A 12,858-nucleotide genomic window follows, 5' to 3' on the forward strand; every position below is an offset into this window, starting at 1 on the left:
GGCGAGAGCACGTACACCACCTTTCCGTGAGCTAACCCAATCCTCCTCCAGCACCAGGCACCAGCAGCCGTCCTCCGTCACGGAACGCGCGAGGACCACAGCCCGGCCGACTAATCGCGATCGCGAAGCAGCTGTCGGAACATTAAAATTTAGTTTCCTTTTAGCTGAAGCATCTACCAGCGTCTAACTGTAGCGGATTTGTCTAACTCATCTGATTGTACTTCTGTAGCGGATCGGAGTTTTGGAATTGACAAGCAACGCCCACCATCAACCCACACGTTGCCGCAGCTTTTGGACTGGAGCCGGGGTCAGACTGTGTCCTCTCCCTCCTGTCCTGTGCGCCGCACAAAGTCCTGTCCGTGCCATCCGCCCATCCGTCGGTCCAGTCGCTGCCTGCAGTTCCTCGCCTCGCCGGCCAACAGCCCCGACCGCGACCGCGGACCGCCTCCCTCGCGCGCGCGGTCACCGTGGCCAGATGGTCGTCACGGCATCCGTCGTCGTTTCCTCCAGTCCAGGTGGTCCCGATGACCGATGCCTAGTCTAGCTCCATCCATGGGCTTCACGGCTGCAAATTTTGGCACAATGGCACTGCATCGCCGGTCTCGTTGTTGCGTTTGCGTACTCCATCTGTACGACCCCAACGCCGACCTGCACGAATAATAAATTTAGGGGCCCCCACGTCAGGGCCAATCAGCGTCGCCGGTTTGACATCTGGTGCAGTTCAGGTCTGGAAAAGGTCTCCTGCCGAGAGTTGCTAGACTGCCACTATCGGTTGTGACTTGACTTGTGAGCCCCATCGGCCCAACTACTGCCGCAAATTAATATCTAGTTAATTTGTTTTATATATATTTTAATTGGTTTATACTATTCTCCAACCAAAGTAATATCGGAATACTATCGCTAGTTGGTGGACAAGTTCCTGTACGTGCGGGGGGTGATCATCTTAAACTCGGCAATAACTTCGCAGTTCACACGAGGGGGGACGTTTTTGCCAACTTTCAAAGCATGGGCGAACAAATTCAAAGGGTCAAAATTCAACTCGCCGTCCTCTCATGTAACCTCTCATGTAACGTCCAAGGTCCGACCATCAAATCATCTTTTTTTTATACAATCTCTGCCGACGCCACTTCGCTTTGGCGCCCCCTTGGTTCGCAAAATATAACATAAATAATAATGGTAATAATTCACACTCGAGTAACAGTGGTAACAAATTTAAATATGCCGATATTAAATCTTGGTGTGGTATCTAATTACGATTAGAACTAAATAAACATGATCTAACGTTGTCAGTTACCTAGCATGTTACAAAATATGTGAACCAAACGGCGCCTTAGATGTAACGAGTAGAAGAGAGGTGCGGGTTTACCATATTATAGTTGTTTGTTTTTTTAGGTAATAAGGTAAAATAATTAGAATAAATATGGACACAAACCATATTTTATTTAATTAAATTTAATAAATTTTAGCCATATACTAAATACATCGGGCCTCGAGGACCCTCGAGGTCTTTCGAAGATTAACGCGAGTTGGAACTTCCTAGGTTTGATTTAGTGACTATGGATCATGGGGGTTGGAGAAGATTGAGGAGTTCATTTCCCTCAATCCCCTTCATTCCCGGTGCTTTCCTTGTCACCAAAAGAACCCTCAAGGTGCTCGGAGTCTTTTGGGGACAGTTTGAGACGTTATGAGATTATCAAGATCGTCCGCGGCTATCTATATTATTAGGTCCTCCGGAGCCATCGTGAAATACCTTAACATTGTTCGTGCTCGCGATGTGTAGGTTGGCTTATTTTACCACTTGAACTTGTTAATGGAGGAGTTAATGTCGGGACTAAAAGAGGTATAACAAGTCTGTAACGTACGAGACAATAGGGGTATATTATAGTGATTACTCCATCTTTTAATATTTTTGTAACTCCTGCTACTGTATACCTCTCTTTATGGCACGAGCATAAAAGAGAATATGATAGCACAAAATCACCTCTTATTTTTTTGGTTGAGTTGCAAGACCTCTCCATCCAAATCGTGTGTGCCTACAAAATGTTAGGATAGAAGACATTTGGAACCATCCTATGCATCTTTACATCTGCTTGAGTTTACGGTCGACCAGATTTTCAGGGAGTGTCTCTATAATTGCTTATTGCTTGCTGATTGTTATCTTTTTCTTGGTGTTGCCTCGGTTTGTATTTTTCCTCTCTATCTTGGATTCTCAAGGAACGACACTATAAACATCTACCTACACTGACTATGATCCGCTACTTCAAGCAACACATAACGTGTGGATGGACTATCAATGCCTTGAGCATAGGTCCCTTCGATGGTATATTCACTCTAATATATAACATGTGCGTAGAAAAATATGTGCATAGAAAAGGGTGAATTTGTTCGAAGGATCAAATCACCAATCTCAACTGCCTCCCCAGCACCATCTGTCCTAAAAAAATGTTAATGCGTTCAAAGAATATAAAAATGTAATAATCTTCTAGAGACATACATGTGAAGCGACAATTCACATGCTAAAAATTCCAAAATATGAGACATAATTTCGAAAATTTTCAAAATATAAATCCGCTAATGTCCGATAAAACCAGTAATCGAAAGAAACGATCGGTAAAATGACACATCGATTTCGATATAGAAAAATCTGAAAATGGATTTTGTTGAAAAAATACCGTTACTAGTCCATTGGAAAAAAAATAAAATTAGTTTGTAAAATAACGAAAAATTTCGAAACCTTCCTTTTTTTTCTTCCTGGGAGATTTTGTTGCGCGTGTAGGCCGAAGCAGAGGACGATGGGCCGTACCGCCCCGCAGTCGCAGCTGGCAGACCCGACGAAATCCACTCGCAGACTCGCTTAGACTGTGTTCACCGCTTACCGCCGGAAGCCCCCCTCCCCTACGATAGCGGCTACAGGAGCACCCTAAGACTGTCTTCAACGGTTGCCCCTAAATTTGGCCCCCTATATCTCACTCATGTGTCACGTCAGCGTTCTCTTCCCCCCTATATCTCAACTCTGTACAACGGTTCCCCCTAAACTCTTCCCCTATATCCCACTACAACCATAAAATATCATTTTCTATACCTTCTTTTTACCTCCTATCAATTTTTCATCTACTAATAATTGGAAGTGGACCCACGTAAATAGTGTTAGAGGGGGTAAGAGATGCACGACAGAATGAGGGGGAGAGAGAAACTTGCTAGGGGGAACGGCAGCGTAGGGTGGCTGATAGAGTTAACCATTGAACGTTTTAGGGTGCTCCTGTAGCCGCTATCGTAGGGGAGGGGGGCTTCCGGCGGTAAGCGGTGAACACAATCTAAAACGTTCAATGGTTAACTCTATCAGCCACCCTACGCTGCCGTTCCCCCTAGCAAGTTTCTCTCTCCCCCTGATTCTGTCGTGCATCTCTCACCCCCTCTAACACTATTTACGTGGGTCCACTTCCAATTATTAGTAGATGAAAAATTGATAGGAGGTAAAAAGAAGGTATAGAAAATGATATTTTATGGTTGTAGTGGGATGTAGGGGAAGAATTTAGGGGGAACCGTTGTACAGAGTTGAGATATAGGGGGAAGAGAACGCTAACGTGACACATGAGTGGGATATAGGGGGCCAAATTTAGGGGCAACCGTTGAAGACAGTCTTAATCGCTTTCGCCCTCGTTTCCTTACCCCTTTTCTGCCTCGCCAGTCGCCACATACGCCATATACCCGGATAAAAAAATACTGCCCCGGGACGTTTCAAAACTCCCACGGCTTCGCGCAAGACCGTGCCGCGGTGCGCGCTCACCGCTCGGCGCTTCGTCCCCAAGGCACCGCGGACGCCGAGCAACCCGCATAAATCCCCTGCTCCGAAGTCCGAACTAGTTGCTCCACCGAATCCTCGAATCGAATCGCGACCAAATCCTCGCCCCAGCCCCGCACGCGCTCCCCCATCACCCCCACCCGGCGCTTACGCACCAAACCCCACTTCGTTTCTCACTGCAATCCGCCGGCCAACCGATACCACCCCACCTCTTCGGCGCAATGACGGCCGTCGCGACGCCGACGCCGCCACCGCCGCGGCAGCTGAGCCTGGAGGACCTTAAGGCAATATCCGTGCTCGGGCGCGGCGCCAAGGGCGTCGTGTTCCACGTCGTGCACGCCCATGGAGAACCGGACGGCGAGGGCGAGGGCGGCGCCGCGGCCGCGGCCATGGCGCTCAAGGCGGTCTCGCGGGAGGCCGCGCGGCACAAGAAGGCGGGCAGCGGGGACGGGGACGGACACCGCCGGATCTGGTTCGAGCGCGACGTGCTCCTGTCGCTGCGCCACCCGCTGCTCCCCTCCCTGCGCGGCATCCTCGCCACCGAGGCCGTCGTCGGCTTCGCCATCGACCGCTGCGGCGGCGGGGACCTCAACTCACTGCGGCGGCGGCAGACCGAGAAGATGTTCTCCGACTCCGTCATACGGTACGTCCAAACGGTTCATCAACGGCCGCCTAACGAACGAGACCGAGCCAGGAGCTGTCTGACAATTTTGGCCGCTAATTTCTGCCCTGATCGGTTTTTTTTTTTGGGTTTTCCAACCGCAGGTTCTTCGCCGCGGAGCTGGTGCTGGCGCTCGAGTACCTGCACAGCCTCGGCATCGTGTACCGGGACCTCAAGCCGGAGAACGTCCTCATCCAGGACAGCGGCCACATCATGCTCGTCGATTTCGACCTCTCCACGCGGCTCCCGGCGCCGCCGCAGGAGCCTGACGCGCCGGTGACCAGTCCCAATGCCAAGCCGGCGCTTCCGGTCGCCGCGCCGTCGCCGAGCCGCGGCAGTGCAAGGAAGCCAGCGGGCGCCGCACTGTGCTTCCCATTCCGCACCGCCATCGCCACAAAGCCTGCCGCCCCGGCCACGGACTCGAGGTCGCCGCTGTCCACCTCGCGCACGGCCTCCTCCTCCTCGTCGTCGTCGTCCTCGACGGCGACCACGGCCTCCTCCGCGGCATCCGCCGGCGGGCGGACTCCCGCGAAGTCGAACTCGTTCGTGGGGACGGAGGACTACGTGGCGCCGGAGATCATCGCCGGGCGCGGCCACGACTTCACGGTGGACTGGTGGGGCCTGGGCGTGGTGCTCTACGAGATGCTCTACGGCCGCACGCCGTTCCGGGGGCAGAGCCGCAAGGAGACCTTCTACCGCGTCCTCACCAAGCAGCCGGAGCTCGTCGGCGAGCAGACGCCGCTGCGCGACCTCATCGCCCGCCTCCTCGAGAAGGACCCCGAGAAGCGCATCGGCGCGCGCGGCGTCAGGGCCCACCCTTTCTTCCGCGGCGTCGACTGGGACCGCATCCTGCAGGTGGCGCGCCCGCCGTTCATCCCGACGCCGCCGCCGCAGGACGAGGGCGAGGACGGCGACGGCGACGAGGCGCTTGACGTCGAGAAGGTCGTCCGCGAGGTGTTCGCGTCCAACGACGCGGAGGGCGGGAAGGCTTGGCCTGTGGCGGACGGAGGCCGTGTCGGCGGCGACGGCGATTGCGACGGGAGGGGAGATCAATCTAAAGATGGCGATTTCTCCGTGTTCTTCTGAGCTATTTATTTTCTTTTGATTTGTTTTTTCTTTTCTTGTTTTTAAAAACAATAGCTACTAGTGGTAGTAGATGTATATGCTGTGTATGGAGTATTATTTGTTCTCCTCAAGGATGATGTGATTTAGCAGCTGATATTAGGGAGTGAGTACGGCGCAATGATGGCCGGTGGAGTACATACATAAATTATAAAGAGATTCTCCTGTTCGATGGGGTATATAGCCATTAGAGTTTGTAATTTTTTATCTCTTTTATGTTTTGGTTTGTTCGTACTTTGTTCGGTACATAATGAATAATGAGAGCGCAATTGTCTGTTCAAATGTAAATACTTTTCTCTATTGCTTGCAGCTGAGTATTTATACTGTACTTATAGGTTTTGGATTTTATTTGTGAAGAGTGATGCTTAATCCTAAAGCATACAATGATCTGAAACGATTGTAGTTCTTGTTGTGGTGGTACTGGAACTGCTCAAAAGCGACCACGCAGCCGAATTTCAAACCCAGGCAATGCCCATTGGGTGGACAATTGGGCAGAGGGCAGAGGCTTCATCAATAACTGCAGGGTAGAGACCTAAGACTGTCTTCAACGCATGCCCCCACGCTCCCCCTCCCCTATTACTGTTGCAGGGGTAGGGGCAACAGTACCCCTCTATCCCGTTCATCGTGTTCCTCCTCCTCCTCCTCTCCCCTCCCGATTTCTTCTCTCTCCCGCTAAATGGATGGCGACGCTACGGCGGAGAAGTGTCTCGCTGCCGCTTCCTTCCCAGACAAGAGCGCGCGCTCGGAATACTCCGAGGAAGACGCCCGAGGCGATCCGCGGGCGACCATACCGCCGCCGGAGAAGGTACGCGTCATTCCGCCGTCGCCCGCGAATCGTCTGTCTTCGTCCGCCCGGCGAGCAGCAGTGGGCCTCGTCGACGCGACTCCGCCGTCAACCTTCGCGGACCGGCGACCCGGCCGATCCGTGCGAAGACGGCGGCGCCGTTCGTCGCTGTCCGCCGGAACGTTAGGGTTGGGGTCGACGTCGAAGGGAGGTCATCCAATCGCCGACAGATCTACGCTGACCCGATCTGCGTCTTTCGAGGTACAAGGTCCAAGGTACGCTTCGTCGCATCGCCTTCGTCTACACCTCGGATTCATCCGGGTTCGTTTCAAACCGTACCTAGGGTTACCTTTAGGGTTTACTTGTACTTTACCTTGTTTCTGTGCTACGATTTATGTGTTCATCGCCTACTTTGAGTAGTTAGGGTTGCGGTTACGTCTGATATCCGATGCGACAAATGTTTAAGTAGAAGAACCAAGTTTGATATTGTGGTACACATAGATCTTAACATATCCTCAATCACCTATTGCTAACTGATCCGTGCTTATGAAGTTAAAAATGGATGCTTCGTTACTATGGTTCAAAGGAAACAACATTGGGACTTCAGTGTCATTTCCATATTCCTCATCCTCGTTTACTCATGTTTGTGTACCCACCATTTTCTCATTTGCGAATTGATTTGCAGTCATGTGGATTCAATGTTTTTTGTTCAATGTTGCTGGTACAGATATCCATGTTAATGTTCCTAGTATAAGAACTTAGTACCAGTGTCGTTCAATTCCCCAACAGAACCCCTTGTTCCTTCCATATTGATTACTTCAAACTCGCGTTAGTTCCTCTGTCTAACAATTTGACATCTCACCCTTCAATTTTGAGTAGTCTTTCCTTACATGACGAACCGTTGCATGCAACTAACCCAACCTTTACTTATTATGCAGCTTCTTAAAATAATTTGATTATTTGACGTCCTCTTCAACTATTTGAGGTTCTAACTCCTTTTTCGCTATAGTACATAGTTGTTTATGAATTGCATAAGTCTGCCTCCATGTTTTCTGTCTGTGCTTTCATGTATTATGTGCAGCTGTAGCTTATTACATGCAACGAACTGACGTACCAAAGGCACGATACCTGTGTACAATTACTTAACCAGTGCATACTAAACAACCAACAGTTTTTTGTTAATTGGCATCAGCACATTAGTGTATTAAATTCAAATATTACTGTTTTATATTGCAACCCACAGATGTTTCGTAAGTGGCATGAACACTTTAATTTCACCAATTAGGAACAAGACTGCCCCTAATTTTTTCATGTATGCACCTTGTATAGCCAATTAGGTACTGGTTGAGTATACGAATCAAGATGAGCAGTCAGGATGCCAAACTGCTGCAACACTTGGTCCTCAATCTTGCATCATCAGTGGAAACTGGTGCTTTCAATATTAGAAGCTTTCTAGAAGAGGCTTTTCGGCATTTGGGTGACGAGCATTACCTTCTCAATGCTCTACTTGCAATTCGAAAGGAGGTAGACCAGATGGAGCAGGATGCACTTGAGAGCAAAGCAAGGTCTGACCCAGAGAAGGAGAGGATGGAGGAACAAATTAGCCTTGCGGAGCCTGTGAGGCCAGTGCCTAGACAAATAACTTTCACCCCACCTTCCTCCCCAGAACTGTATGAGGCCAGTGACAATGACTCCTACGACTCGGACAGGTCCACTAGGTATAGCATTTGGAACCTGTAATTGTGGTACGTAGACTACGTTGTTAGTACTAGTAATGCATCGAAATGAAATAAGAACTTCTGTGTTATGTATGTGATGCATGGGTGACCGATGTACGAATGCTCCTACCTTATGTTTCCTTTGTATGAACCTTATGTGCAATGGTTCATCCTTATGTGTTCCTTCTCTATGAGTCTTATGAGGAATGCTTAATCATTATGTTGGTTTCGTATGAACCTTTATGTGCAATGCGTCATTGGTTTCGTATGCATTACAGTTCATACTTTACAGTACAAGTCTGTTTTATGTTGTCCAAATTAATGTATTCCTATGTTTCATTCCAGAATGGCTGACAACAACTCAAACACACCTATTCGACCTACTGGTGCCAGCCCCAATTCAGGTAACCAGTGTTTCCCCCCCACCCATGTGGGATCCTCAGATGTGGCAGGGCCAAGGTTTCGACCCAACCCATCCTTCTACATTTTCTACTCCTACAAACCATATGACCAATCCTACCTGGTCCCAGGGAGCTAATGACCCATCTACATATACCTTTCGTAGTCCATGGAACCCATTTGTTGGTATGATCAATCCTGGGGGTCCTCCACAACAACCATCATTCGGTCAACCCCAGTTTGCACCACCCATTCCATGTCCACAGGGTTCTACCCATGTTCCCAACCACACTGACCCAATAACTTTTGAATCCGAAGCAGAACATAGTGTCCAGGAAGTAAACAGCCCAACCAAACCTTCAGACACACCTACGACATTTAGAAGGACAAAGGAACAGAACTTCAAACCAGCTGAAGACCTGTTGCTTTGCAAAACATGGCTAGAGATTAGTAGTGACCCAGTAATTAGCACAGGCCAGAGAAAGGAGAGGTTATGGGCTAGAATTGAGAAAAAGGTATAATGAACTTAGAGGTGAGTTTCCAATGAGACTGAATAGGGCCCTGAGCAGTAGGTGGGACAAAATCAGAGCTGAAACAGGCAAATTTGCTGGATTCTACGCAAGAGTCCTAAGGGAAAACCAGAGTGGCCTCACAGATAACGACAAGGTACACTTATATTAATTTGTAATACTTTATGTGTGGTCCTGGTTTATGTGAACTTATTATTATTCATGCACTGACAACTGGTTGTACATCTTCTGTAGACTTCAAAAGCAGCAACTTTGTATGCAACATCACAGAAAAAGCCATTTAATTTCATGCACTGCTGGACGCGACTGAAAGACGAACCCAAATGGGATGCCATGGTTCATGGCAGCCCATGGAGAGGCAATGCGGGGACCGAGCCTGTTCGTAGTCTAACACCAACAGGTTCTGTGAATGAAGTGGAATCTGATGACGGAGGTTCGAAAGGCAAGAGACCATTAGGACGTGACTCGACTAAAGCATCCAGGAAGAAGTCAATGTCGAGTTCATCCCAGTCTGCTGACTACCTGTCAAGACTCCATGACATTCAAATTGCAAGATTGAAGCAAAGTGAAGAAAAATCAGACCTCAAACAACACAACATTGAGTTCATGAAGGAAGTTGAACTTAAGAAGTTGGAGGTTCAGTCCAAGGAAATAGAAGTGCAGGAGAAAAAATTGATGATGGAAGATAGGAAGCAAAAGGTTGAAGAGCTCAACAAACTTTATGCCATGGATATGGATGCTTTACCAGAAGAGTTGAGAGCTGTATACATGGCGATGAGAAAAGGTTTAATTGATTTTTTCATCAACAATCCTATCTGAAGAGTACTTATTTATTTCATAAGGTGTTGCTCACCTTTGTATCGGCGTACCCAAATTCATGTGTGTTTGCACTTTATACAATTTGGAGTAGTCTGAACATTTCCTTACTATATTGAGAACATGAGCATGGAATTTGAACAATGTTTATTGTAATAAAATTGATATTCATAATAACGTTGTCATACATGACTAAACGTTTGGCAACATATGCAAATTATTTGAAGCAAATGCATTACAGAGGATAGTTACCATGACTGCTGCACTGACGCCCAACATACATCACTTCCATTGCTACAACTACTTGTACTTAGTTCATAATCGAAATATAGAACATTATCGAACCACATAACATGGATGAAGACCTTCAACCCATCGACCCTCGACGTGCCCAAAGGTGTTATATCAGGTTGTGCTGCAAAGACAAGTATGTGGTCTGAGATGTGATGTCCTGGTCGGGGTCGTTTGGTAATTCAGAACGAATATGATTGTTTAGCCACTCGTTGCGGACCTCAGGAATATTGTTACAAACTTCGGGGGGACCTGTGGGGCCAACGAAATCCAGATTTGCTGCACCATCACCTTCGTCCTCGACAATCATGTTGTGCATAATAATACAAGCAGTCATCATGTCTGCGAGGTGATTACGATCCCAACCATAAGCAGGTCCACGTAGAACTGCCCACCTCGCCTGCAAAACCCCAAATGCTCGCTCTATGTCCTTTCGACAACTCTCCTGCTTTGTTGTGAAGTGAACCTTTTTTTCCTCAAAAGCGTGCCGAATTGCTTTTACAAAGGTAGGCCAATTGGGATATATACCATCGGCTAAGTAGTATCCGAAATTGTACGTGGTACCATTAATAGTGAAGTGCACAGGTGGCATGGATCCATTACGTAACGGATCAAACACTGGTGATCGATGAAGGACGTTGAGATCATTGTTAGTACCTGGCATTCCAAAGAAGGCATGCCAAATCCACAGGTCATATCCTGCGACTGCCTCTAGTATCATTGTTGGCCTCAAATTGCGCCCACAAAACTGTCCGCGCCATGCAGTAGGACAGTTGCGCCATTCCCAATGCATACAATCGATGGAGCCTAGCATACCCGGAAACCCCCTGTCCGCGTTAACACTAAGTATGCGAGAAATGTCGTCGTGGTTAGGGATACAGAGGTATTGTTCGCTAAAGGAAGATATGATTGCGCGACAGAAACGGATAAGGCAGTCCCTAGCCGTAGTCTGTCCAATCTGTATGTACTCATCGACGGCATCGCTTGGTAACCCGTACGCAAGGATTCGCAAAGCAGCACATACTTTTTGCAATGGACCAAGACCTGCTAAACCAGTTGCATCACATCTTACTGTGAAGTAATCGTCTTCTCGTTGAACGGCACGAAGGATACGTAGAAACAAAGGACGTTGCATCCGAAACCTAAAATCGAGAACAACGCAAAAAATAAGAATGTGAAGCTCCAAATGAAAGTCAAAATATAACTTAGGAAACGTACCGTCGACGAAATACATGGGATGGATACACTGGATTAGGTCCGAAGTAGTGGTGCTTGATGAGATTTTCTCCAGCAGCGTGATCCCTATGGATAATACGGCGAGGCAATGAGGAGCGCCTACGACGCATGCTCGTGTCTCCGATTACATGGTGCTCAACATGGTGCAAAAGCAAAAAGTTATCGATCTCATCGTCGGACTCATCGGACGATGAAGACAACACCAGGCTTCGCAATGAGTCCATCAAGAACTCAACTTAGACTACGTAGTATGTATTTTTGATGGAATGTCGGATGAAACAGAAGACACGAATGTGTAGGTGGGTGGAGCATGGCCGCAGGGGGACCTTATTTAAAGATAGCTTCGGTGTGTGAAGGAAGCCAGAGGGTCGTGGCTTGCCGGAGAAGACAGTCGTGTGCTGGAAGCCAATCGTGTCGTGTACGAGAAGAATGTTAATTCTTTTTTAAAAAAAAACATAAAATGGAAACGTATTTCTAATACCGTATTAATACTAATTATGGCGTTTGGTAATTAATTGTGGAACACGTGAAGCCGGTGTACTGTTCAAATAACAAATACAAATAAAATTAATATGTCATGGTACGAATGCCCTTGTACTGTGCAAATAAGAAATAAAAATTAAATTAATATTTATTGGTAATTATCCCCGTATACAGTAGATATAAGAAATAAAAATAATATTAATATTGTATGGTAGTTGAGTTAGTTGATGAAGAAAATATATAATATTGTTGTGGTGGGGTATAGAGGATTGATATAGGGGAAACCGTTGTAGAGTGTGGAGAAATAGGGGGAGAGAGAACGCTGACGTGACACGTGAGTGGGATATAAGAGGAGAAATTTAGGGGGAACCGTTGAAGTCAGTCTAAGGGCATGTTTGGTTCCCTGCCTAACTTGCCACATTTTGTCTAACTTTTATGCCTAAGGTTAGTTCCTCAATTCGAACGACTAATCTTAGGCAAAGTGTGGCACAGTTAGCCACGAACCAAACAGGCCCTAAACCTGCCAAGTTGCTAGGAATGCTGGAGAGCACCAGCTCAGTAGTCTACTACAAGCACTCGAATTTACTGCAAGCACTGATGCTGCCGCGTTCCGGGGTCCGGGGCTCTCGGTGGAGTAGCAGGTTCGAGCAGTAGTTGGCTGGCTGGCTCTGTTGATCCGCAACAGCTCGCCGAGGGCCGAGGCAATGCAAGATGGCCGTAGTCGCAGCTCCCAAGCCGCGCGTCTGCCTAGGTGCTGTGATTCAGATCCTTGAGCGGCGCCGCGGCGGTGTCAAGGACGAAATTGTAGACCGCCACGCCACCTGCCTGCCATGCCATGCCATGCCATAGCCATGCCAAGGCGTGCGTGCACGCCAGGACTTGTTGCTCTCATCATTCTACAGGTCTCGTCGCCTCCTCCTCCGACGTCAGAGATAGGCCTGCTAATGGCAAAAAATTTAATCCACTCCCACCTATACCTAAATCTAATTACTTTGATATTCATCCCACACCCAACC

At 48.0% G+C, this 12,858-nt stretch overlaps 2 protein-coding genes across 2 annotated transcripts; both read left to right on the top strand.

Annotated features, from left to right (window-relative positions):
- The first annotated feature begins 3,769 nt into the window (after nucleotides 1-3,769).
- LOC100281756 (protein kinase KIPK) lies at nucleotides 3,770-5,857 on the top strand. Its single transcript, NM_001154676.2, has 2 exons — nucleotides 3,770-4,445; nucleotides 4,568-5,857. Exons 1-2 carry the CDS (start codon nucleotides 4,024-4,026, stop codon nucleotides 5,547-5,549), a joined length of 1,404 nt encoding a protein of 467 aa, NP_001148148.2. The 5' UTR covers nucleotides 3,770-4,023; the 3' UTR covers nucleotides 5,550-5,857.
- A 648-nt stretch (nucleotides 5,858-6,505) lies between these two features.
- On the top strand, nucleotides 6,506-8,157 carry LOC109943101 (uncharacterized). The gene is made up of 2 exons (XM_020545923.1): nucleotides 6,506-6,644; nucleotides 7,699-8,157. Exon 2 carries the CDS (start codon nucleotides 7,732-7,734, stop codon nucleotides 8,107-8,109), a length of 378 nt encoding a protein of 125 aa, XP_020401512.1. The 5' UTR covers nucleotides 6,506-6,644; nucleotides 7,699-7,731; the 3' UTR covers nucleotides 8,110-8,157.
- The last annotated feature ends 4,701 nt before the right edge of the window (nucleotides 8,158-12,858 follow it).

The sequence above is a fragment of the Zea mays genome, chromosome 10 (assembly GCF_902167145.1).
Source record: "Zea mays cultivar B73 chromosome 10, Zm-B73-REFERENCE-NAM-5.0, whole genome shotgun sequence".
Classification (NCBI taxonomy): Eukaryota; Viridiplantae; Streptophyta; class Magnoliopsida; order Poales; family Poaceae; genus Zea; species Zea mays.

What these genes read in the sequence shown, in the direction of transcription:
- LOC100281756 (NM_001154676.2), top strand. Translation starts at nt 4,024, where the DNA reads ATGACGGCCGTCGCGACGCCGACGCCGCCACCGCCGCGGCAGCTGAGC. An exon ending in TTCTCCGACTCCGTCATACG is followed by an intron (nt 4,446 to 4,567) that starts GTACGTCCAAAC and finishes TTCCAACCGCAG; the next exon opens with GTTCTTCGCCGCGGAGCTGG.
- LOC109943101 (XM_020545923.1), top strand. Translation starts at nt 7,732, where the DNA reads ATGAGCAGTCAGGATGCCAAACTGCTGCAACACTTGGTCCTCAATCTT.